This window comes from Zootoca vivipara, chromosome 10 (genome assembly GCF_963506605.1).
Source record: "Zootoca vivipara chromosome 10, rZooViv1.1, whole genome shotgun sequence".
NCBI lineage: Eukaryota > Metazoa > Chordata > Lepidosauria > Squamata > Lacertidae > Zootoca > Zootoca vivipara.
The window spans coordinates 48,550,624-48,577,806 of record NC_083285.1 but is presented as its reverse complement, the minus strand read 5'-3'; the positions used below and the strand labels follow the sequence as shown (position 1 = coordinate 48,577,806).

At 42.6% G+C, this 27,183-nt stretch overlaps 1 protein-coding gene across 1 annotated transcript in view; it reads right to left on the bottom strand.

The window, feature by feature from the left end:
* SLC41A2 (solute carrier family 41 member 2) overlaps positions 1 to 27,183 on the bottom strand; it is a 44,614-nt gene that overhangs the window by 14,056 nt on the left and 3,375 nt on the right. Inside the window, exons 2-8 of the mRNA XM_035127907.2 lie at positions 21,290 to 22,037; positions 18,600 to 18,707; positions 17,028 to 17,099; positions 14,725 to 14,869; positions 13,989 to 14,135; positions 8,192 to 8,339; positions 6,739 to 6,818 (exon numbers count right to left, since the gene is read on the bottom strand). Coding sequence (XP_034983798.1) covers positions 6,739 to 6,818; positions 8,192 to 8,339; positions 13,989 to 14,135; positions 14,725 to 14,869; positions 17,028 to 17,099; positions 18,600 to 18,707; positions 21,290 to 21,847 — 1,258 coding nt within the window. The 5' untranslated portion in view covers positions 21,848 to 22,037. The remainder of the gene's footprint in view (positions 1 to 6,738; positions 6,819 to 8,191; positions 8,340 to 13,988; positions 14,136 to 14,724; positions 14,870 to 17,027; positions 17,100 to 18,599; positions 18,708 to 21,289; positions 22,038 to 27,183) is intronic.

Sequence of the window (27,183 nt, the reverse complement as noted above, 5' to 3'; positions counted from 1 at the left end):
CCTCATATCTCTATCTGACAGCTTTAATATGCCTCTCACACAGCAGGCAAGACTTACATACAAACAGCAGCCTCTCATTTCATAATGGTCAACTCAGCTGAGGACTTACTACTACTGCTAATGCCTTTATTATAGGAGCTACATGGAAAAAAGAGGGATGCTATGTCAACTGAGGCAGTTTAAAATCTGATGAGACTTATAGAACAGGCCTTACACTTGTAAGTGTCAAAAGCCAGAGATCAAGAGCCTATGTAATGTGAACTTCAAATCATTTATAAAGCTTTCTAAGTAGTTTTAGGCATATTTCTCTCTTTCTCATCTAAGCACTTGGAAAAAGGACACTCTTACCAACCAGCTATACATGCAATTAATGTCTGTGTTGGTGCATTTTAGCCACTTCCTCCCAATCAAGTAACAAGGAGGCAATCATTACCTTTTAAAAAACTTTTTGTTCAATGGCTCTCAAACCATTCAATCCAAAGGAGTACTGAACTGTAAGCACTACCATTCCATAACACAAATGCAATCTATTTCAACATATCATGTGAAAGTGATAAGGGGAGACTTTGAAAAATGGCTCAAGACTCCTGAGTTCCATTTCTGTAACACATTTTAAAATTGTTTTGTGCTTATAGGATTGAGTCCTCTGCAATGGAGGGGCTGAACAGGTGGTGGTTCAGGCCACTCAGTTACTCTGGGGAACAAAGCAATTTGCTCACCGGATTGGAGGAGATGGGGTGGCTAAGGGTTGAGGAGGAAGGGGAGCTGAGGAAGAGAGAGCAAGGGGACTGGAGAAAGGATGCAGAGCAGGCAATGCACTGAGATGTATACAATAAGGAGGAGAGGAAAATACTACTGGAGACACTGAACTGGAGTAGTAAAGGGCTATTCAGGGAGAAGAATTGATGCTTTTGAATTATGGTGCTGGAGGAGACTCTTGAGAGTCCCATGGACTGCAAGAAGATCAAACCTATCCATTCTGAAGGAAATCAGCCCTGAGGGCTCACTGGAAGGACAGATCGTGAAGCTGAGGCTCCAATACTTTGGCCACCTCATGAGAAGAGAAGACTCCCTGGAAAAGACCCTGATGTTGGGAAAGATGGACGGCACTAGGAGAAGGGGATGGCAGAGGACGAGATGGTTGGACAGTGTTCTCGAAGCTACCAACATGAGTTTGACCAAACTGCGGGAGGCAGTGCAAGACAGGAGTGCCTGGCGTGCTCTGGCCCATGGGGTCACGAAGAGTCGGACACGACTAAACGACTAAACAAACAAACAAAATTCAGGGAGAGGGTGCTTAAGAGGAGGAGGAGGAGGAACAGATGTAGTCTATAAAGACCAGTCAATAGACAAGATGGTTTTCAAAAAAGAAGCATAAAGCTGGTAGTAGGCTAGAAAGAAAGGCAGCAGACATAAAGAAAAGAGGACCCAAGGGGAAACCATAACTAAGACACATAAGCCTAGAGAGAGGATGGGCTGTGCTGTGTCACCTCAAGGTTTGGGAGGGTCCTTGGGCAAGACATCTCCATGGGCCCCTCTCCCTTAGGACGTATCCACTCTTCCCTTTTCCCCTGTTCCTTCCAGGCACGGGTACTCACTTCAAAGCTCTGTATCTGAGTGTGGGGTTTGGTTGGTTGTTGTCTCCCCCCCCCAAAAAAAGCTTACCCTGCGAAAACCTGTTCCTTAGCACTCAATCAGAGCAAATACCAATATGGGTTTTCCACAGACTGCTGTTTGCTCTGATTGAGCTTTAAAGAGCAGGTTTTCATAGGGAAAGCACTGAAGCAACAACAAAAAAAGTGGGGGGGGGGGCTCAGATGCAGAGCTTTGAAGTTTGGACCGTTCCTAGAAAGAGCATAGAAAAGGTAAGTGCGGATAGGCCCTTTACCTCCTTGCAGCAGCAGGCTCAGGATCTGGAGTGTGGACCCTTGGGCAAATACCCGACCATGGTGACCCTTGACCCAGGCCTATGCAGAGTTCGCATGAAGGGAGAGGACAGGCCAAAGAGCCCTGTCTAGCTCTCAACAGTGGAATTCTGCCCTTTGTGTCACTCCAGCCTTGTGATTTGACAATGGTCAAGAAGCAGTGGGAATCAGTTTATACAGGAGCTGAATTTCACTTTTTCTCTTGCTGCAGGCTTACAGAAAAGCCCTTAAAACCAGTCGTAGGGATTTCTTACAAGTTCTTGAATGCTGTGCAGCTCACTGTGATGTTAGAGACATGCCGTGTGCCTCATATTTTCCTTATTGCAACTATCAGGGGCTCTGGAGTTGATTGGAATGGTGAGGCAGGAGGACAAGGTGCTTAACTCTTTTCTCTCAGGCCATTTCCCCCCAACAAAATTGCCTCAGCCAACTGCTCTTCTACCTGTGAGGAAAAAGATACACGGATCTGGTGCCCCCCCCCTCCATACTACCAAGGGAGAAAAAGCAGTAAAAAAGAGAGAGGCAATTTTGATCACAGAAGTAGCATGAGAGGAAAGATTTAAGTCCCCACAAACTACTGTTCTGATTAAATTTTAAGTCCCCATGCAGCTACAGTAAAGTTTGAAATATAAACAGAAACTGTGAGAATGCACATTTTAAGAAAATATTAAGCTGTTCTTTGCCCAACAGATTCCTTGGTGGCATACCAGTTCTTTAAAAACAACAACACGTAATATCCTTAATACAACAACATAAGCACAAGGCAATGAACTACAAAACTATTAAGCAAAATGGGGTCATGTCTAGTCTGACCCTTATTAGTAAGTCAAAAAATAGAAACCAGGCTTTTGCCATTGGCGTACAGCATGCTGACTATTTGTTAATTGATTCTGTCAAATCTTGTTATTAAAGGACTTGTGTGTTATACGTTTAAAACTATTCTCTATTATTTTGAACTTTTAATTTGATCTTGTTGCCTTCAAGAAGTAGGGGTTTCTTGGGGTTTTTGTTTTTACATAATGGACAATTTGTTTTAGCTCCTAATAGCTTCTCCGCTAACACGCCTGTTGAATTACCTGACTTGTTCAACAGACTAATTACCTCAAGAAGAGTAGTAGAAAGCTATTAAATAGGTACATGTGGTAGAGATTAAGCTTGTGAACACAACAGCTTGTCCATATACCAAATTATTAGCACAAATCTTTCGCAACTGAACGACCTCTTTTAAACAGGTTTGGCTATAGAAGCTCAAAAACTGACCATATGAAGGGGGGGTTAAAAGTTTCTGAATACATGCATAAAGACTTCCCGCCGGGGTGGAGACCCTGTGGCCCTCCAGATGTTGTTGGCTGCCACCTCTCATCAGCCTCCACACAACATGAGTAGAGTCCAGCAGCATTCAGAGGGCAGTTAGTTTCCCAGCCTTGCTTTGCACAGCCCTCAGCGCTCAAAGCACACATTATTCCTACTGAAGTGTACAGTGGTACCTCGGTTTATGAACACAATTGGTTCCGGAAGTCTGTTCATAAACTGAAGCGTTCATAAACTGAAGCGAACTTTCCCATTGAAAGTAATGGAAAGTGAATTAATCCGTTCCAGATGGGTCCGCGGCATTCGTAAACCGAAAATTCATAAACCGAGGTGTTCATAAACCAAGGTTCCACTGTACCCCAATATTATAACGAATGATTTTTGCAAGTCCATGGGCCTGAGTAGACCTGTATACCACTGCACTGCTGGTTTCTTGACATTCCCAAGTAAAAACCATGCACTGCAATCCCAGTTAATGCCATTTTTCTATTTAACCCAGCTCATCACAGCTGTGCCTGCCAATGTGTAAGAAGGTCAGCTTAAGGATGGTTGGTAAAAACAAGTGAAGGTGCCTAATGCTCAAAATCTCCTCCTCGCCAAAGATGTTCATAAAGAACCATTAGCCGAAAGTCTGTCAAAAGTCCCCACCTAATGTATTATTTCTTTAAAGATACGCTTATCTATTCCTTTTATTGTTATTTCTAACCCACCCTTCAACAATTCACGATCCCAGGGCATTATTATTCTTATTATTGCTATCACAAGGCAGGAAAATGTATATGAAGACATTAAAACATCAGATAGGAGTCACAGATTGCTGCACAAAACACGGCGAAACAATTCTGGACACAGCAACTGGCAGCAAATAGTACATAATAATAGAACAGTTTAAGTATTCTGAGAAGCCAGAGGGTACCAGCCCTTTGAGATCTCAAAGGCAAAAATAATTTGTTATGATACTTTTCTGCTTAAAACATGGGAGGCAGAGCAAGAGGAAGGAGGAGGCAGAGGTAACAGTGGGCAGGGACAAAACAACTGCGCATTTCTTAAAACACATTTTATATACTGTATGTATAAATGTTACATACATTTTGCATATTGTACATTCTATTCCTTCCTCATCTTAGTGAGACTTGTGTGAAATAGATATATGTTAAAATTTTAATTCTAACCCTAGAAAGTCACAGAAGGTAGAAGGGCACATTGAAATTATTGAATGTGGGTGTTAAATGATGTCACGATTGGGATTTTGAGGGGCCTGGCAGGCCGAATTGGGGCCATGGGCTGAAGGTTCCCCATTGATGCCATATAGGTTGACGCTATGCATATTTTCTCGAAAGTAATGTGGCTGGAATGCACCTGAGAAGTGACATTCTGTGACATTGCCCTTATGTCCTAGATCAGACTATTAGGAGTCCTTAGTGAAAAGAAAAATAACTGTGTTTGTTTATATTACTTTGGTTCTCCACCTCAAAATATGACATATCCCAACAATACTGCAAGTCTTTTAAGATGTTTTAAAAGTCTATAGCAGGAAAACTCAGTGGTGCCAAAGATGTGATTTTTGTGTGAGAGGGTTGAGATGGTTGGCGGTGTTCTTAAAACCACAGTTCCTGCGCTATGCACATGGGCAATAAATTCGAGTTTAAATGAAAGCTACTACACTTGCCACTGAAAAGGACAGCTAAGAAACACAAACCTTGAACACTCAAATAGAATGGCAGCAAAATGTGAAGCGTCCCTAAGGCAGCAAGTTTTAAAATCCAGATTTTTAAAGGTAAGCCTTTGGTGGGCTTACCTTGAGGAAAGAAAAAGAAAAACCTAGAATGTGCATGAAGTAATAAAAGGAAGGGAAACTTCCAAAAGGAGAGGGGGAAGAAATCACTCCTCAGACTGCCCAAGTGTGCTTTAATTCATCACATTAAGCAGAACCTGCCTGGCAAGACTGAACACTAAAACACTAAAAAAGAACAACTCCGGGTAGAAAAATGGCAGCCTCTGACTAACAGGTGAAACTCAGAAAATTAGAATATCATTGAAAAGTGCATTTATTTCAGTAAGGCAACTTATTATTTATTATTTTTATTTTTATTTTTACAAATGCTTTCTTTTGGAAATTCCACAGTAATAAAACAAATAGTTACAATAATACAAAAATAAACATCGCCATTACATTTCATTAATTACATTCCATTTATAATTGACCCATCTAATGACAAATAATCACAATTACAACAAATAAAGGCTTGACCTACCGTATCTTGCTTTGCAAGTCATGCACCTATCTCATATATTGGTTTCACCTTTTAATAAATGCACTTTTCGATGATATTCTAATTTTCCAAGTTTCACCTGAAGTTATTTCCTTCCCCTGCCCCCAAAATGCAGTACAGTGCATGTTATATAATGACTTGATATCACTGTGCTAAGTGTTTCCTTGCCTTCATAGGCCAGTTTTGCACAGTGGAGTGGACTGAGGATATCAGGGCACTAAGGTACTTTGTGCTATACATTAGAGAGTGGGGTGGAGGAGGACTCAACACAGAGCGGCCCCGATAATCTAGAAGGAAGTTGAAATCTAGCTGGAAAATGATGGGCTCTGCCACGCTAATATATTGCACAGGCTAATCCTGTGGGAAGAGGTCAGTGCAAACACAGAGTCTTCAGTCTGAGGAAGTGGGCTTCCAGTAAGAGGCATGGCTAGTCTAATATCTTTTATTGATGGCAATTCCCTTTCAAGTTGGAAGCCAAGAATGAACAAATGTCAGTTGGACAAAACGTTCTTTCGAACATTTTTACCTTCTGAAGCACTGACGCAATGCTGCTTGGAGGCCTGCGGAATTCATTAACTGCCAAGATTCCGAAGAAGATCTACATTTAAATAACTGGAAGGTTTCCAAAATACTTCTCCATATGCTTTTAAAATGTATGTGCACACAAAAAAATAATAATCAATACTATTTCATTCACTCAACACCACCGCTTTGCAAAGCTATTCTACTACCCTGCTGTGCTCTTTCATGCTATCACATATTATCTAATAAACTGTAACTGAAAGGTGTTATGGTATATAATCTCATCTGTATGAATGATTTGGAATAATGGAATATAATTGCTTAGGTTTATGATGGGGCACATTGGACTGTAGCAATGTTACAATATTATGAAGATACTAAAGGCACTTTCTACCTACACAAATCTTTACATGGATACAAGTGTACATTTCTGGGATAATATTTTAAAATCTGTTTTGGGGGTTCTAAATGTATAAACCATGATAGCTTTAAAAAAAAAATCATTCTCGCACACAGTCTAAATGTATATTTATCTTTTCCTGAGTCGCAACACAAAAGCAGGAACTGTTTTTACTCTAAAATTATAGTGTGACCATACAGTAGTAGATACCCACCCACTTATGTCTCAATTTAGTCTAGAATATTCTTTTATCTCACCAGCATGCATTGAGCCACAGCAATTTTAAGAAATCCTGTGTCTGCCTTACCATTGATTACTGGAGTATAAACAACAATCCCAACCAAATTAGGATCAGATACAGTTGTGTCCAGAATAAGGCCACCAATACTGAAAAAGAAAGTTCAAGTTTGAAACACAGTCAGACAGAATGCTAAAAATAATTCCAATTCTAGGAACAATGTTATTTAAAAAAAACTATTCTGGAAACTCTACATGACTCTACTTTCTGCCTGAGGTTTATTATATTTTTGCTCTATGAAATTATAGAAATAGATCTACCAAAAATATTGCGGATTCTTAGCATTCCTGGAAGAGAAACAATTCATCGATTTGTGGGAGAGCTGCATAAAGGATCACTTAAAACATTACGGTAACATAATGATAATTTATTGTAAATTCTTCCCCCCAGACCTGAAAATACAACAAAGTTTGGCCCACAAACCAGTTCCAGCATGCAAGCCAGCAGTTATAGACTTGTTGGTATGAAAACCACAAATAATCCATTTAAGTTCCACGGATTTAAAATGGACAAGATGAAATGCCTTTCCTTGTGAGGTGTGCCTGTCTCCACCATTATTAACTTTCAGGAATTTGAACACATTTTTGTTTACCTAGGTGTTTGGTCTCTGAAGAAAATTGAGCCCAGCAACCACAAAATCATCGGATGCAAGAATGTTTTAAATTGTAACAACTGTATTTTTACCGTGTATAAGACGGTGCTTTTTGCTCAAAAAAATTAGGCAAAAATTGGGTGTCGTCTTAAACACAGATAGTAAATGCAGAAGGGGGGGGCTGAGATTAATGGCAGCAGCAAGCAGGAGATTGGAAGCAGCGATTGGGTGGGTAATTGGTGGCTGCAGCAAGGCCTGCTAGCGATTGGCTGTGGCGATTGGGCAGGCGCTTGGCACCTGTGGCAAGGCGGGCAGGCTATTGATGGCTGCGGCAAGTGGGTGGGTGGGCTGTTGGTGGTGGCGAGCGGGCAGACAATTGGCGGCTGCGTTGAGGTGTGCGATCGGCAGTGGCTGTGGCAAGCGATTGGCAGTGGCGAGCAGGTGGGTGAGTGATTGGCAGAAGTGACCTCCTCAACCTACCCCCAAAAGCTAAACAACTAAATTTCTTAATTTGGGGTTTTTAAAAATAGGGGTCATCTTATACATGGGGGCGTCTTATACACGGAAAAATGTGGTACTTTTAAATGTTTTTAATTGCAATTGTTTTTAGAATGCTTTAGCTGTTTCAGAATGCTGTTTGCTTTGTTTTTGCTTTGAAATTGTGTATCTGTTTGGCACCCTGGGCTCCTTGGGGAGGAAGGGCATGATATAAATTCAAATAATAATAATAATAATAATACAATAAAGTGCAGCTTAATTTTCCCAATGAAGTCAGTGGGACATAAATGTACTTAACTTCAGTTAAGCTCTGCATATTGTTGGGTCCCTTAAAAATATATCCTGTACTCAGCTATAATGCAATTTACTTACCTGCTTATGACCATAGCAGTTATAACAGGCTCCCACCCTGAATAGAGGACAGTTCTTGTAGCTGGGTGTTTAGCAGCAATTACAATCCACATAGGAGTCAGAGCCAAGAAAAAGGCACCAGCTAAAGGAGATATATAATAATATTTCTCTGCAATAAATAAAAAAAACCCAGCATGTTTATTGGTATTTGTTATTGCAGTTTTCTATATTATTCTTATACCATATTAGAGAAAATAATACACTACAATACCTGTCGATTGCAAACCTTTGTTTTACTCCTCACACCTAAACAAATTTATTGGGGAAAATTCCCATTGTTATCAGTTAGGCCTCAACTCCAAGAAAGCAAGCTTAGGGCAGGCTTCCTCAACCTCGGCCCTCCAGATGTTTTTGGCCCATGTTCCCTAGCTAGCAGGACCAGTGGTCAGGGATGATGGGAATTGTAGCCTCAAAACATCTGGAGGGCCGAGGTTGAGGAAGCCTGGCTTAGGGCAGGCATCCCCAGACTTCGGCCCTCCAGATGTTTTGGACTACAATTCCCATCTTCCCCAACCACTGGTCCTGTTAGCTAGGGATCATGGGAGTTGTAGGCCAAAAACATCTGGAGGGCCGCAGTTTGGGGATGCCTGGCTTAGGGTGTCAGTCTCAGGAATCTTATTTTCTGTTTGAATAATTACAATTTGTGCCACAAACAATTTGTTCTACAAATAGTCATTCTAGTCCTTTGTTGAGACCTAAAGATAGCAGCAGTTTGGGATCGTGCTTGATACATGCACCAGTGGCAAACCTAAAGCATTAATAAGTCCTGCTTTTATTATAGAATGGTTAACTTTTAAAACCAATCGTATTTTAAACATAGTTTTTTTGTAAAGTTAATTTAGAATTAAAAAATATGAAATATTCTGGGTGCAATTGTTCATACAATTGTAATTTAGCCCTAGCAAAGCTAGAACGCAATTAGCTCTAGTAATAACAAGGATAAGTCTCAAAGCATTTCAGTATTAAAGAAGGCCAAGAGAATATCTGGTGTTAAGGACTGCCTGTTTACTTTGCACAAATCCATTCTCATCCGTTCACTGTGACAACTAAATTAATTGTTTCAATAAGAGGTACTAGAGAATTATTTTGGTATTTTTAGAAGTCTTAAAAGCAGTATGTGCTTGGTTCTTTATTTAATCTCCCAACCTTCCATCTGCGCCTCTTCTTTCTAACTATGCAAGAAGATGAGCTCACACATCACAATTGCCCAGTTTATTCCTGTCCAACACCATATGGCCTTTGAACCACAATCAAGCCCGTTTGCATAACTGTACATTATACTATAACAACAGTGCTGTCCTAGTGAATTATTTTACCTCAGCTGGGTCTGTTCACAATTTAGCGAGAATAAAAGAACAGCAATGAAACACAGGAAAAAAACGATAGGGACTTGAATGAATGTTTTGACATCAGAGCCCGCAGTGATGCCCATGGCAATCTTCCTCTCCTTCCAGGCAACACAATGTAGAGGCTGGGCACTGGAGCAAAGCAGTCCATTAAGCTTAAAATCATTGTGGGAAGAAAAGAAGGTGCAATTGCCTCAAAAAGGTTCTTGGTCTGAGGAAGCAAGTGAATCCTATTGTCACGCTCCAGAGAACTAGGAGAGACCCCAGAGAGCTAAATATTTTGGGAGTTCCAGAATGCCACAACTTCCCCATCTCCTTATCGCCATTGACCACCATTTCTGCAGTGTGCCATGGAAATATGAACAAATACACGTCCTGCCCACCTTATGGAGCTAAGAAAGTCCAAAATACTGCAGCAGTGGACTCAAGGAGTGTGCACACTTATATACTGAAATAGCAAAGTATGTTAAGCATATGCTATGCCTAAGCATATGAGAGAGAAGTGAAGAATTGAGTGGCCGCTCTATACTGTCGGATTTCAACCACCACAGTAGTTTGAAGTTACAAAAAACCTACTTATCACAGGTTAAGAAGCCTGAATGAGATATATTAGGATATACAGAAGGGAAGAGAACAGAGATAGCAAACGCCAAGTACCGTTGGGGGAAATATTGCAACTATTCCTTGTTCATGAATAAATGATCTAGAAGTATGAAGCAGTATCAGCAACAACGTGTGTAAGCAATCTTATTAATAGTTACAACAACCCAAGGGCTAAGATACATCAAACGGCCATATTTGTGATTTAATTCCCTTCAATGAATACAACTACCTATCATAATGTAAAGGTAGAGATGTTACTTTGCATTCATGGAAGGCTGTTGTTTTCCTCCCCAAATATATTCTGCACAGGAATCTCTGCTTCTACTAAAATCAATGACAATGTGAAAAATATGTGCCACAGACAAGCACTTTTCAGGTTTTCCTGTTTTGCTCTCATAGAATCACTCTTTTAGCAGTGCTGGCTGATAGTCCCCAGACCTGGTGGGACAGCCTGTGGCCAGGTAGGTCTTGTAGGAAGGAAGAGAGAGATCGATCAAGGATTATGTTATGTATTAAGTTAACTGCAGTACTCTTTCTGGCCAACGTGGCTGCAGTTCTTACCCTGCCCACTGTGGCTGCAGTTCTCACTCAGGTCCACAACATGCAAATGAAGGATTGAGAGTGCTGTTCACGGATTGGGTAGCTAGGGGAAGTTTGTTACTGTTGCAAGTTACTGAGTACTATATAAGCCACTTGGCTAAGCTATTGTTCAGTCTGGATTCAGAGCTAGAATAAAGAGCTGTGTCTTCATCATTCTTACCCACTATTTTACAGATTATAGCAAGCATAGACAAAGATACACACACCTCATCTCTCCTGCTGGAAGCTGGTAATATCCAATGGGAGTGATTTGCAAGACTAAGCAGAGGAGATGGGCAGAAGTATCTAGGAAATGTCTTAGGGCAAAATGTATTAATAATGGCCGTGGGTTATGGGGGAAAGACTTCAGGACTCATAATCTTAGAAGGTCTACATCCCACTGCGCCCAGCAAAGGAACCTCAAGTGGACTCTAATCGAAGACACATTTAACTTGGTAGTTAATTCCATTGATTCTCAAAGTAAAACTTCTACAGCCATCGCTTCAAAAAGATGTCCAAATTATAGCCCAATAGAGCCCTCTAGTGTTCCAAGGGGATATTCACACAGATTTATACTTTTATCACAAAAAAGAAAAGAAAAAAAGGATTCTAACATTAGCCCAGAATGGAATCAAACTAGTTACACAGAACAGAACGTTTTCAGAAAATTATCTTATCAGCTTCAGAGCAGCAAGCCCAACGAAACATGCACTTGCTTTCCAAATGCCAGCCGCGATAGATGGATGGAAAATATTTGTTGGTACAAGGCACCGGGACTCAAAACAGAGGACCTCCGCTCCAGGACCAAGGTACTTTACGAAGCACTGTGGCATTTTGTCAGAGGAATGAACTGCTAGCCTGCGGTACTGCTACTGCAATGACAAGAAAACGGCTGTATAGCTAGTAGGTCAGTAGAGGCTAGGAAAGGCAAGTCTCAAACACATGTGGCTAACTCTGGACTGCAGCTTCCATCATCCTGACCACAGGCCATTCTGGCTAGGGCTGTTGGGAATGGAGTCCAGTAACAATTGGAGGGCTTTGGTGAGTCACTCCTGGTCTAAAGGGTTCCATCTGTCCCAGGAATAGGCTTCCACCATAAACCTACCAAACCTTGAAAGCTTTGGAGGCTCATCTCTGAATTCCTCCTGTCAGTTGAGGTCTGGGGCATGGAAGGTGTTTTTAGCAGTGGTGGTCTACCAGTGACTCACCTGGCACAACTGAAATGGTGTGGTTCCCATTCCAGTGTCAGACAAAATCTCCACACACACACACACACACAGCCTTTTAAATCTGGTTCCTTTTTTGCTCTCTGTGACTTGTCTGTGTGCTGCATTTTATGCTATTCTTATTACACTTGTTGTGAATTGCCCAAGGAACGCTGCTCTAGAGTAGCCTATAAATATGGTAAACAAAGCTTCTGATTGTACAGTGGTACCTCCAGTTACAAACTTAATTCGTTCCGGAGGTCCGTTCTTAAGCCGAAACCATTCTTAACATGAGGCACACTTTCGCTAATGGGGGCCTCCCGCTGCTGCCACACCACTGCCACGTGACTTCTGCTCGCATCCCGGGGCAAAGTTCGCAACTAGGGGCAAAGTTCGCAACTTCTGGGTAAGCAGAGCTCGTTCCCCGAAGCATTCGTAAGGAGGACGGTACGTAACCTGAGGTTCCACTGTAGCCTAGTTCCTCAGTTTGAGCAACTCATACTTAGGCACAGACTGTACTCCTCTTGTACTCTCTTGCTTACCTGCTTTGATGCTCTGCCTGCTTCCCCACTGAACTATTTGCCTGTGTGGTACCTCCTTGTCTCCAAACTGCTAACCCTGACAATTGCAAAGAATATTTATTTTTTCCACTTTAGACAAACTCTTAATTGGCATAATAGAGCAAGTGGAGCATTACGGGGAGCTACAAATTAGGATCCAACAGAAAAATAATGTACTGCACTAAATATATTTCACTGCAGCGCTTACGCTGCCTGCATTTTGGTTTGTATTGCTTACAATCAATTTGCTTTGCTATGCAGCCGCTCTTCCTAATCTACCATATCTAATGTGCGTTTTCTTTTCTCCTGTATCTGCACGCATTAGGCCACGCTTGGGTAATCGGGATTACCCAATGCTAAACACTTTTCCTCTGCATCTTCCAATCAACATTGCAATATCTGACTCCAAATAGTAGAGAGAGCTCCCAGTTTAAAAGGGTCTGGGCTAAAAGGCAGGGAGAAGTTGTGGGGTGGCAAGGGGAGCAAAGGGGAGACAAGGGGGCGGGAAGAGGCCTTTTGCCTAGTTACAAAGAATGGCTAAGTTCCTCCATGTGATTATCTTCATACACATGCTCTGCATGTGGGATGCTGCACAAATATCAATTATGGTAATAAAATCGTAAAAGTCAAAATCGTATAACGAAACAATACTCCATCAAAAAAGTGTGTAAAGTTACAAGAATGCTATCTTTAAACACTGGCACATGAAAACCATAATTTTTAACTACAGAATTGCCACTCAGTTCCCAAATTAGTCCGCAGGTAAATGTGAAGAGAGTTAATAATTGCCAGCACTTTTACTGAATGTGCACAAACTTTTAACTTTGGTTTTCAAAGCAACCTATATTTTATCAAATCAGAGGTCATTGGAATAGCATGTTACATCTCGTATAACCTCAGGAGAATACTGAACATCTGATTTCCTGGTTGATACTAATAAAATAATAACTACAGAGGTTTTTTTTAAAAAAAATTATGGTAATAAAAACTGAATGTAAAGACTGTCTTACAGCTGTTGTTGTTGTTGTTGTTGTTGTTGTTGTTGTTGTTGTTGTTTTCTCCAGATAGTTGTGTGCCCTGTACAATGCTACGGATCGAATAATAACCCTTTCTGTTCCCGTAGTAAGATAAAGCATTGTGTGATAAGGATTAAGCGTAAACTGCAATCTTTAAACTTTAGAACAAAAGCTCTGAGCCAAAGCATCAAGCCAAAGTAACAGGTGAGTTCAGCAGGTGAGTTCAGCAGTAGAGCGAAGAGGCCAAGGCAGACGACGCTGCCTGCCTCCTTTGTGACCTAATGAATTGCAAGCTCCCAACCAAACTAACTCAATAAACAACAACAAATATGCAGGTAGAAAGCCAGCAGGGGTGTGTGGGGGGGTGGATATTCAGCATATTGTTCACATGTGCAAATAATCTGCCTGTTGGGAGATGTTTGCCTTTCAAAAGCACCGCATTTACTCACCAAGGCAATCATAAAGACCCTGACTTATCCAAGCAAGTATGGCAAGAGTGATAAGGTCTCCAAAGCTCGCTGCAATGGGTGTTGCAACATTGTCAGGATTTATGCCAGTCTTCTTTGACCCAACGATCACTCCAACCATTATTATTCCTAGAGCCAATAGAAGCAGAAAGTTTATCAATCTCAGGCTGCAATTGTAAGAATGGAAAACTTTAAGAAGTGATCAAATAAAAAAAAACCTTGGGGTTTTTCTCCCCAGCTTAGTGCAGTGCTCCTATTTAATTTACATGCTTCTCACCATCATGTTAAAAGCAGCTCTGCTTATTAGAGCATGAATACTTGCTCTTTTTTTACAATCACTAAAAATTAAATGGTGTAAATTCCAGAATGCGTGTTTGCACAATTTGAGCTGGATTTGTAGTTATTATTACCTCATTCAAATGTTTCCATCAACAATCCACAACTTAACAAACACATGAGATAATTTTGTAAAGACCAGACTTTACTTGACTAACACTCAATAGGTTTTTTAAATATATATAAATCCAATTATTAAGTGCAAGTTAAGCAGTCTCTGGAAAATACCTTAATTTCTATTCTATTTCTGGCTGGCTAGAACACAGGTGGAATAAAACTGACTATTCATCTAAACAATATCCCTCGTTTACGCTGCAAAACTGTTGTTTATTAGAATTGTTTTTGTATTTAAATACTTTTCATAACATAATATTTCTTTTACCCTGTAAAAGCGATGCTATGAAGGCTGTTGCTACACTGCTAGAACACAAGAGGACTGAGTGATCAAGGCGGTATTTGCCTTCAGGAATCCAGCCCAATATAACGGCTGCCACGGCTGCCAAGAAGCCAACTACAGTTGCTTGCACCTAAAGAAGTGAAGATGAAAATGAAAACTGAATTTGCATCACAAGAATTGCCTTTGTATAAACATTCTGCTGTACAAAACATTTACAAATGATCAGGGAATCCAAGCAACTGCCAAGATCATGGTAGAACACCCATGAGAGATGGGCTCTTTGTTCTAAAACCAATCTCCTCAGCGTCAGCTTCCAAAATGGGCGAGGACAGAACTGCCGTGTGTACAGCCAACTGCTTCATTATAGCATTTGTTGATTTCTTTTTTCTTTTTACTGAGTTTTATAAACAAGAATAATGTTATACAAGTACAGTGGTACCTCGGTTTACGAACACCTCGGTTTACGAACTTTCGGTTTACGAACTATCCTAACCCGGAAGTTAGTAAACCGAGGTGCCGGAGGTCTACTGAGCGCCCGATGCCTTCGGGGAGGCCGGGCCTTCGCTCCGATGCCTCCTGGAGGCCCGCAGCGAAGGCCCGGCCTCCCCGAAGGCATCGGAGCGAAGGCCAAACCTCCCCAAAGGCATCGGAGCGTCGGATACCTTCGGGGAGGCTGGGCTTTGCTCCGATGCCTTTGCGGAGGCCGGGGAGCGTTTCCGCGACTGGGCTGCAGCTGCGAAAGCGGTCCCCGGCCTCCGCAAAGGCATCAGAGCAAAGCCCCAGCCTCCGGAAGGCATCGGAGCCGGGACTTCGCTCCGATGCCTTTGCGGAGGCCGGGGACCGCTTTCGCGGCTCCCCAGCCTCCGCAAAGGCATCGGAGCGAAGTCCCGGCTCTGATGCCTTCCGGAGGCCGGGGAGCGTTTCCGCGACTAGGCTGTGCAGCCGCGAAAGCAGTCCCCGGCTACCGGAAGCCGGGGACCGCTTTCGCGGCTGCACAGCCCAGTCGCGGAAACGCTCCCCGGCCTCCGGAAGGCATCGGAGCGGCTTCGCTACGATGCCTTTGCGGAGGCCGGGGAGCACTTTCACGACTCTCCCCGGCCTCCGCAAAGGCATCGGAGCGAAGTCCCGGCTCCGATGCCTTCCAGAGGCCGGGGAGCGTTTCCGCGACTGGGCTGTGCAGCCGCGAAAGCGGTCCCCGGCAACCGGAAGCCAGGGACCGCTTTCGCAGCTGCACAGCCCAGTCGCGAAAGTGCTCCCCGGCCTCCGCAAAGGCATCGGAGCGACTTCGCTCCGATATCTTTGCGGAGGCCGGGGAGCACTTTCGCGACGCTCCCCAGCCTCCGGAAGGCATCGGAGCCGGGACTTCGCTCCGATGCCTTCCAGAGGCCGGGGAGCGTTTCCGCAACTGGGCTGTGCAGCCGCGAAAGCGGTCCCCGGCTTTCGGTAGCCGGGGACTGCTTTCGCGGCTGCACAGCCCAGTCGCGGAAACGCTCCCCGGCCTCCGGAAGGCATCGGAGCCGGGACTTCGCTCAGATGCCTTTGCGGAGGCCGGGGACCGCCTCCGCAAAGGCATCGGAGCGAAGTCCCAGCTCCGATGCCTTCCGGAGGCTGGGGCTTTGCTCCGATATCTTTGCGGAGGCCGGGGACCGCTTTCGCGGCTGCAGCCCAGTAGCGGAAACGCTCCCCAGCCTCCGCGAAGGCATCGGAGCAAAGCGGTTAATCCGTTCTAGGGGGTGTTTTTCCTCGTCTAGAACGGATTAATCAACTTCCCATTACTTTCAATGGGAAAGTTCACTTCGGTTTACGAACACTTCGGTTTATGAACAGACTTCTGGAACCAATTGTGTTCGTAAACCGAGGTTCCACTGTAAGTATATCAAGTTTTCCCATGTGTTATTTGTGTATCACAAAAATAGCATAATAAATGTGGAGTGATATCTGTGACCCCTCACCTGCTGGACTCAACTATACCTCTTGGCCTCCCCCCCCCACCTGCTTCAGCTTCAGCTTCTGCCTCTGATTCTAGATCCCTCTCTGTCACAGACTCCCCCAGCTCACTAAGCCTTGTTACTTCTTCAGCTTCTGGCAGCTCCTCCTCCCAGTCTTCTCCCTTTGACCACTCATTGTCATCCCATCACCAGTCCCTGGGCTCTGAGCCTTCTTCCCTTGGGGTTGCCCAAGCTGGATCCTCCCACCATTCCTCTGCATCCAAACCAGTCCATGACATCTTGTATCTATGACAATGTGTTAATCTGCAATGACTTTTTAACGTTTTTATGAATGCTTACCTGTTTTAAGGCCAAATTACCAATTATTAAATTCCACTTCTCAATGGGTGAATCCATTTTTCCAACATTTACCTGTAAAAAGCACAAAAAGTGTTTTTAACTAAGTGAAAAATATCGCCTTGGTAGTAATTTGTAGAGTTCAACTATCGCTTTCTACCACGAACATTTTGTGTGCTATAACATCATTTAATTTCAAGAAGTATATCAGTCGTGTACATGTTTCTTTAAAATGGAAGCAATTTAACCGACTGTCAATCCAAAAGTGCTAGGGGAGTGGAGAGCTACGTACTGTCTGTGTACCGTATCTTGTCAAAAACTGCTTTGTATTTAAAGTAGCATTATTAGCATGATCATTTATGAAATGGGTATCAAAACTAGAATCTTTTGTGAACTGTAAAAATATTTATTTATAATTGTAGGTTATAATATGTTAATAATAACTGTAACAATGCTTTCACTTATCAAGGCTCTTCAAGCAGGAGGAGATGGCAGGTTAAAAATACAGAAATGAAAAATAGAAAACTTCAGAATGAGAATACTCTATAGGATAACATGACAATAGTATACAGGCCTATTCAAAAGTAAGTCCCATTGAGTTCAATGGGGCTTACCCTCAGGTAAGTGAATGTAGAATTGCAGTTTTTTTATTTGTTTGGCAGCAGCTGGTTCATAGGAATTATATGAAAATTATGCTAATTATAATATGCTATTCTCCCCCTCGTGATACTGTTCCGGCTGTTTGACTGTTCAGAAGCTTCCCTTTAAGTCTCTCTCTATATTCTTATTGTTTGAAATGTTTAAAGGCAGATTTATGCTTAAATGATGAAGGAGCGTCTCCACCCCCATCGTTCTGCCCGGACACTGAGGTCCAGAGCTGAGGGCCTTCGGGCGGTTCCCTCGTTGCGAGAAGCCAAGTTACATGGAACCAGGCAGAGGGCCTTCTCGGTAGTGGCACCCGCCCTGTGGAACGCCCTCCCATCAGATGTCAAAGAGAAAAACAGCTACCAGATTTTTAGAAGACATCTGAAGGCAGCCCTGTTTAGGGAGGCTTTTAATGTTTAATAGATTATTGTATTTTATTTTTCTGTTGAAAGCCGCCCAGAGTGGCTGGGGAAACCCAGCCAGAGGGGCGGGGTATAAATATTTTTATTATTATTATTATTATTATTATTATTATTATTATTATTATTATTATACTTGTTTACTTGTTTTGCACAATTTTAAAATCATTAAATTCTTGTATAGAAGTAAGCAGACAACCCCAAAAATATTTTAACACTGTACCTTTCGAACTAAAGAACTGCAGAATATTTTATTAATTAAATGCACATTTTGAATAACTATGCATATAGAGATATGTGAGGATAAGAAAAAGATTGATGCCACCTGACTTCCTCCAACCAACCTGACAAAAGACTGGGTGCAATGCACTAGGTCTATTCACTTTTCAACTGTAACTTGCCTATGATTATTGATGGTGGATGCTGATCTCAACAAATGTTGCAGATGTCCCTGTGTAACAAGAAACCACTAATATCAATACCCCAGCCTTATAATGCTTCATATACTTACAGCTGTTGACAGTCGGGATGCCAAAGTCATTTCCAAATTCCCTTTCAAACCAAGTAGTGCAGGAACCAAAATGAAAACTTCAGTAATGTTTTTGAACACTTCCCAATGCTATTTGACAAATGGAAAACATAAAATAGATATATATATATATTTAAAACAACAACAATAAAATAAATGTTTTAAAAATAGTGACACAAAATTACATTTCTGGGAAAGGGTTTTCTATCTAGATATTACCAAAGGCAGAATATACCATACTTTATATTCATGAATCTCAGTAGCTAATAAAGCCAAAATCAGTTCAGTATCTAATATATATTTCCCCAGTATCAGTACCACCAACAGTACAGAAACATTCCAATAATAAGTCATGACATATCATAGCTGAATACATAGAGCTGTTGTTCCCCTTGCCAGTATTACATAACTAGCATATCAAAAGCCCAAAGACCATGGGCGTACCCAGGATCAAAACTAGGGGGGGGCAAGGGGAGGGGCCAATGCACAGAAGGGGAGGGGCCACAAAGTGGGCGGGAACGGCGAACTCGCGCTCCGCCGGGCTGTGCCCCTCCCTAGAAGCAGGGCTGGTGGGCGGAGGCGGAGCCCAGCCCAGCGGAGCGCGAGTTCAGCGTTCCCGCCCGCCGCGCCGCGCTCTCTGGTTCCCCGCCGCGCTTGGCCTTGCCAGAGGGCGCGACGGGGAGCTGGAGGGAGGGCGCAGCGCGGCGGGCGGGAACGGCGAACTCGCGCTCCGCCGGGCTGTGCCCCTCCCTAGCAGCAGGGCTGGTGGGCGGAGGCGGAGCCCAGCCCAGTGGAGCGCGAGTTCGGCGTTCCCGCCCACCGCGCCGCGCTCCCTGGTTCCCCGCCGCGCTTGGCCTTGCCTGAGGGCGCGCCGGGGAGCTGGAGGGAGGGTGCGGCGCGGCGCGGCGGGAATGGCGAACTCGCGTTCCGCCGGGCTGTGCTCCGCCTCTGCCCACCAGCCCTGCTTCTAGAGTAGGGCAGCTGCCCTAACTTGCCCCATGGTGGGTACACCCTTGCCAAAGACTGTAACTGAGTAGCTAATCTGCTTTGATATCTCAGTTGGACTTGAAAGAAAAAGAGGTATCATGGCCTTTCTCGCTGCCATTGGTTTAGCGGATCGCACTGATGTAGAAGAACAGCTCATTCTAGCAGTAACATTGTCTAACAAGCATTTTACAGGCATCAGAAAGAATATAATGGAGGGCCTTGTGGAAGCCTTGCTGAAATCAATACATACTACATCCATATAAGCTTTTTTTCCTACTAAGCTAGTAGCTATCCAAATACTGTAAAGGTAAACCCTAGCCTGGCTTGTTTTTGAGAAGATCATGCTAGTTCTTTGTAACGACTGTGTTTAATGACCGTGTTCTTTTCCAAATGCTTCCTTAATTATTTGTCCTCAAAGCTTTCCAGTTATAAAGACCAGCTGACCAACAATCTATAATCTGGATCTTTTCCCCACACCCCTTTTAAAGATAGGTACAATGTCTATGTGCTGAGTGTCCCAGGACATCCAGTCCCCTGGCACATCTGAAAAATTATAACCAAAAACTCAGATTGCATCTTAAAAGTTCCTTAAAGATTAATTCAATAGGATCAGAGAAGTTTGAATAGCATACCTTAATTCGATTTAAAACCAGCAAACTGAGGAATTTGAAATATAAATGTGAATATTTTGTAAGGTAGCGTTACGCGTTTGTGGGTGCCAGACCCCTCTAATTAATCTCTGGATTCAGCAAGTGCTCACATCTGGTCAAGCCAAGCTAGCTTCCTGCGAGGTGTTAGCCTGGGTGATGAGCTTTTAAAGGGGACGGGGGGGGGGGGAAGGCCCTCAACAGATAAAAGCCAGAGTTTAGAGTAGAGTTTGGTACGTGGATGTGAGAGAGATGTAAAGAAAAGTGGCAAGCTGGAGAGAAAGAACATGATGTGTGATTTCTGTCTGAATCTAAGGCCGTGTCCATGGGAGGAAGAAGACCATTTTGGGGTGTTGATGCTGTCATCCCCTCCATCAGGTTCAGGTTGTGTATATGTGCAAGTAAACCATATATCCTGAAGATACCACATTCTCTGCTGCGTCTCGTTCCCAAAAGGAAACACAAGCCCTTGGAATCTTGCACTGCATGGAGACTGGAGCGGCATCCAGTTGATATTAAAGATCCTGCAAATACCATGGCGCTTGTGGTCTCGCTTTATTGTTGAAAGTAATACAATTTGCCTGGCTTTGAAAACTCTGTCTTTGTGCCAAATGACCTCATTTCCTCCCTACAAATTCTAAAGCAGCGATAATGGATTTTAGAGGCGGGGGAAAATAAAGCCAATTACTCAGTGAAGTGGATAGACTAAGAAAATGAAACCAGAAAAACGGCATGACTAATATCTTGTTCAACATTTGCTGAAAATAAGTTTATCACAAGGATAATTAACCTCCTAAAACTCATACGAACCTAAGTAACATTTGAGAACTCAAATCACAAACGAAATCCTCAGCTCCCCCTTGACTGCAGAAGAACCCACTCAGAAGTTGTGTAAGTAGCCTTACGCAATGAATAAACATTACAATAAAACAAAAAATGCCTACGGTACTTCAGCCTTAATATAGAGGACCATACTAAATGTCATGATTGAGTGCATCAGAAAGTATACATTTAAAGCCATACTTAGCAAATACCAACCTGAACAATATCCAGAACCATCCCAGCAGATACTGTTCCAAAGCCTGCTAGCAAAAATGGTACAAGTATCTGTAATGCCATAATGCTACTGGATTCTTTTGGCTGTTTTTTGCTGCCTTCCACAATGGTATCTTCTTCACCATCACTAGATACGTTGTTGTCCTGCAGCATGATATCTGTTTCCGACATGTCCATTCTGTCTGAATAATTATATCCTGCGAAGTTATCATACTTTGGGCTACAGCTCGATGAATTGTGTCCATTGCTACCATTATGAAAAGTTGATTCTGAGAAATGATGATAATCCATGTGCTGGTCAGTCCTAACACTGAAACCATGCCCTGATGGCTGTAATCCATCTTGCCAGTGACCATTCACTTTCTTATGTCTTTCTTCCTGGTTTTTGTGATAAACAATTGGAACCATACTTAACAGCAGGTTCAAGAACTTGTCAGACTGAACTGTATTTAGATTTATAGTCCAATTTACAAAACTTTCTCCAGGGTAGGTTTTATCATTTGTTTTCTTGCTGGCAGATCTTCCTTTACAGTGAGTCATGCTGTTTCAGAGATATTGTTCTGATGATTGTTTCAGATCCCCGAGAAGTTTAAATGATGCATCGAATGGTTATACTGTATAGAGATCTTTGATTTGATACAGCCGATCACGTTGTGAAGTTGTCTGTTATGTAAAAAGATTTCTTTTCACTAGCTTTTGGTCTTGAGCAATTCCGCAACAAAGCTGGGATCTAAAAAGAACACAGTAAACATGTTAACACACCTGCCCTTTTTGGCTTCTAAAACTTGATAGCATTTTTGTTCCGTTTGAATTTTGTTTACAGATGAACAGTGCAAGTGTATCTTGCTATCAAATTCCCTGCACAGGCATCTACTCCAAGGAAGTTACTAGTTATAGCAATGCTATTACAGTGGTACCTCGGTTTATGAACACAATTGGTTCCGGAAGTCTGTTCATAAACTGAAGCGTTCATAAACTGAAGCGAACTTTCCCATTGAAAGTAATGGAAAGTGGATTAATCTGTTCCAGACGGTCCGCGGGGTACTTAAACTGAAGCGTTCATAAACTGAAGCGAACTTTCCCATTGAAAGTAATGGAAAGTGGATTAATCCGTTCCAGATGGGTCCGCGGAGTACTTAAACTGAAGCGTTCATAAACTGAAGCATGGGTGTAATTGGTTCCGGAAGTCTGTTCATAAACTGAAGCGTTCATAAACTGAAGTGAACTTTCCCATTGAAAGTAATGGAAAATGAATTAATCCGTTCCAGATGGGTCCGCGGTGTTCATAAACTGAAAATTCATAAACCGAGGTGTTCATAAACCGAGGTTCCACTGTATACTGTTGTTGTTTTTGTAATGTAATGTATTGTTGTAATCTTAAATCATTCTCAGTCATATGGTGGCCCATCCCCAGAAGCAAAATGGGTGGATTCAGGGGGTGGAATGGGAAAAACCCCAGCTTGGTTCATATCTTTTCCTCCTGCAAGACAAAATCCTGATTCTCCTGCACTCATTCTTCTCCCCTTCCCTGAAGCACAACATCAAAATTTGTCTCTGACAAAGGGGTTGTAAACAAATGCTTGAGTTTGACCAGGCACAGGCAAACTTGGCCCTCCATATGTTTTCTGACTACAACTCCCATCATCTCTAGCTAACAGGACCAGTGGTCAGGGATGATGGGAGTTGTAGTCCCAAAACATCTGGAGGGCCGAGTTTGCCTATGCCCGAGTTTGACTTTGAATCCTTGGCTGTAGAAGTCCTTATGTCCTTCACTCTAAGCATTTGCTTCCTTTCTAACCTGGTGAGACACTTTAAATGCTTTCTGGTAGTTATGCTTCTACCATAGCTGCCAAGTTATCCCTTTTTTTAAGGGAAATTCCCTTATGCTGAATAGGCTTCCTCGCGAGAAAAGGGAAAACTTGGCAGCTATGGCTTCTACCTTCCGTGTGGAAGAAATTATGGAATTGTTGAAATGACTTTATCACAGTGCTCCTGCTACCACTGCTTGCTTTCTGAGGCCTTTTAAGCAATGGTAAACATGGGGGCATCGTTAGAAGTGATGTGGTGATAGTTACATGGCAATGATGTTGCCAGATACTCTGTGGAAGTGAACATTGTCACTGCTTTGATAGAGATATATTTTCTATTTCTAATTATCGTGCTTTTGATGTTCTGTTGAGAAGCACAGGGTGCCAATTAGCTACGCCAGTATAAGCTCTGGTGTAATGGTGGTCACGTTAAACTGGAGCATAAGATTGCCCTGCCTAAAACACAACAGCAAGAAAATGATGATGATATAACATAATTTGGGCTAGAGCCACAGCATTAGTACTAAGATACAGGAGTCGTTTAAATCTTCTAACATGCCAGCTGACACCACAATTGCATATTATTGTCTGAGTCTTTGAAATTATTCACCATTCTGAAATTTAGTCAAGAGTTTCTGGGAGTAACCGTTTCTATTTTTCGTATTATTTTGTTGTAATGCGTATTTTTTAAAAAAGGTTGAGTTAATGTCCTCAATTACTACTCCATAAATGTTAGAAGTAAAGTACTCTCCTCAACATCTACTTAGTTCTCCTTTGGTTTTGGTTTTAAAAGTATTTTCGGCTAATAATAGAAGTGATGGAAACTTGCAGAACCACTTTACAAACCTGTTTGTTGGAATGTTCTGCAAATGCAACAATCTACCATATCTTGCCTCTTAAAAACCTCCAACCTAGCAAATAAATACAGTACATGGACCTTCAGCTAAAAGATATTTTAAACAGAAATCTTCAATTTTAGCAGCTGGAGTAAGCAATACCAAAGAAATGTGACAATGGAGTATGACGGCATTATAAAACTGCTCCATTCTAATTTTTTTTGCACGTAAATGTAAAGTAAAGGGACCCCTGACCATTAGGTCCAGTCGTGACCGACTCTGGGGTTGCGGCGCTCATCTCGCGTTATTGGCCAAGGGAGCCGGCGTACAGCTTCCGGGTCACGTGGCCAGCATGACAAAGCCACTCCTGGTGAACCAGAGCAGCACACAGAAACGCCGTTTACCTTCCTGCCAGAGCGGTCCCTATTTATCTACTTGCACTTGATGTGCTTTCAAACTGCTAGGTTGGCAGGAGCTGGGACTGAGCAATGGGAGCTCACCCTGTCGCGGGGATTTGACCTTCTGATCGGCAAGCCCTAGGCTCTGTGGTTTAACCCACAACGCCACCCAGTGTAGTTCAAATGATTTCACACCTACCACGTCTCTTGGCTTATACAGTATATGATTGATAGGTCTTGTTAAGTCTTTACTCTTCCTAACTGCCTAACTGGATTATCAATAATCACATTGTCTTCATTAAATATTACTCATAGCTTAGGACGCTTAAAGTACTGTATTTTGCTTACTCAGAACCTAACAGGCTGCTTTCATACTTGCTAGATCAGCAAATAGGTACTTAGGATGATGAGGCATAATGGTGTCTGCATTGATTACAGTGTTAGAAGGGTCTTATAGGAAAACCCATTATGCCAGTTTTTACGAAGGGCATACTGTTTAAGAATGGTAGATACGTCTACAATGCAGAAGATCTTGTTTCTTTGTTGCCTACAATATAATTTCCTTCTATTTGCAAAAGTAAAAATACAATATATTTTCCTTCAGTTGTTTACACTTTCCCAGCTCCCAAACGTGATTCATTGTCCAAACGGCTAATTGCACTGCACATGTCTGTAGAATCAACACATGGCGGGGTGGGGTGGGGGTTTGTGCCTTCTGGCTCTACCTATGACCTCTGTACATTGATCTGAGCTTTGCACAACCTGCATTCTTGTATTGCAACTTTTCAGAGATGAATTTTGAAATGAAAGTTGGAAACGTTATTGTACTGTACTAGGAGCAGCAAAGGAGGGAGGAAAATAGAGGGAACATTGGTGGGGAGCGAAGTCAAGCTTTTAAATTTGTATTCATTTGTATTAATTTGGTGACAGTTTGTTAAAAATTATGGACAATCAATAAAAAATAAATGACAACTTTTCAGAGAAACCTAGATAGATTTGCTTAGTTGCTTTTGCTCAATGGGTGAAATTCTTCTTCCACAAGAGACAAAGGCTCAATTCAAATTACACCAAATTATAGTTTAGAACATGGGTTGGCAAACTAAGGTCCGGGGGCCAGATCTGGCCCAATCGCCTTCTAAATCCAGCCCGCATACGGTCTGGGAATCATGGTGTTTTTACATGAGTAGAATGTGTGCTTTTATTTAAAATGCATCTCTGGGTTATTTGTGGGGCATAGGAATTTGTTCATTCTCCCCCCCAAAAAAATATAGTCTGGCCCCCCACAAGCTCTGAGGGACAGTGGACCGGCCCCCTGCTGAAAAAGTTTGCTGACCCCTGGTTTAGAATTTCCAGGTACACAATCTATTTTCATTTCCTCTCTGCTGTGCTATCTCCCCACCACCACCACCACCACCTTCTTATTTGCAAATACTGTAACAGCAATCTCAGAGTGTAGAGCAACAGGTGGAGCTTGGGTTTGCAAATTCAGACAGCACACCAAACCAAAGTTGGCATAACTAAAACCAGGCCTTTGGCTGATTAACATTCTATGGCCTTTTAAATGTTTTTGTGCGATGGGGTTACTGGTTTGTTTTTGGTTTCCCATGATGTATTTTGTGTTCTCATTTTGTATTTTTATGTTGCGAACTGCCCTGTCATCTTTGAATGAAGGGCAGTATACACATTTAATAAATGATAATGATTAACAGATTTTGCCTAATGTCTGAATTCAGCCAGTTACTAAAAATCCTGTATCCATACTCCTAACTTGTATTGACTTCAAAGCGACTCCAGATGCGTAACTGTGTGGGAAGTTCAGTCATAGGGCCTCTGCACTAAATCCTCATCGGTGGAATAGCATTAACTATAACAACATTAGCAAAGGAGATCAGACCAAAGGTTTATCTGGTAGCATTCTGTTCTCACAAAGCCCCACCAAATATGTACAGGAAGTCCACAAGCAGTAAGTCCACAATTATGTGCTCCTGCTCCATACTGACTACACAAAGAACATCTGACTTGCATGCATGCATGCAGAAGGTCCCAGGTTCAACCCCAGGCAACTCCGGCTAGGGCTGGTACTCTTGCCTGAAGCACTGGAGAGTTGCAACCAGTCAATGTAGATGATACGGGGCTAGATGCACCAATGGTTTGACTCAGTGTAGGGCAGCTTCCTATAATAGAGGTGCTCTAGTTCATTGATCCCCTTCATAGATCACTGCCTTGTCGTGACGAAGGGGCTTGAATAACTCCAAGAAGCTATGAGCTATGCCGTGCAGGGCCACCCAAGACGGACAGGTCATAGCTGAGAGTTTAGACTAAATGTGATCCACCTGGAGAAGGAACTGGCAAAACCACTCCAGTATTTTGCCAAGAAAACTCCATGGACATAAAAAAGAAGAGTTTCCAAGGCATGCTCTGGTTCATGGGGTCACAGAGAGTCGAACACGACTAAGACAACTAAACAACAAGTCCATTGATAATTTGGAATGCCCCATTCTGCACATTTACTGTATATTCCTGCGTATAAGGCTACTTTTTAACCCAGGAAAATCTTCTAAAAAGTCGGGGGTCGTCTTGTACGCCGGGTCGTATTTCTTATACGGCACGTATATCCCAAACTCTATATATTAACTGGAAAAGTTGGGGGTCGTCTTACACGTCCAGTCGTCTTATACTTTGGAATATACGGTACTTTAGAGGGATATCCTTTAGAGGGACTACAGGTTGTTGTTCTCCCCCCACCCCAATTGTTTTGAAACAAAAGCAAACTATGTAAACCGTGACTGAGCACACGTCTGCACGTTCCTAATGTCAGTCCAAATGATATGACC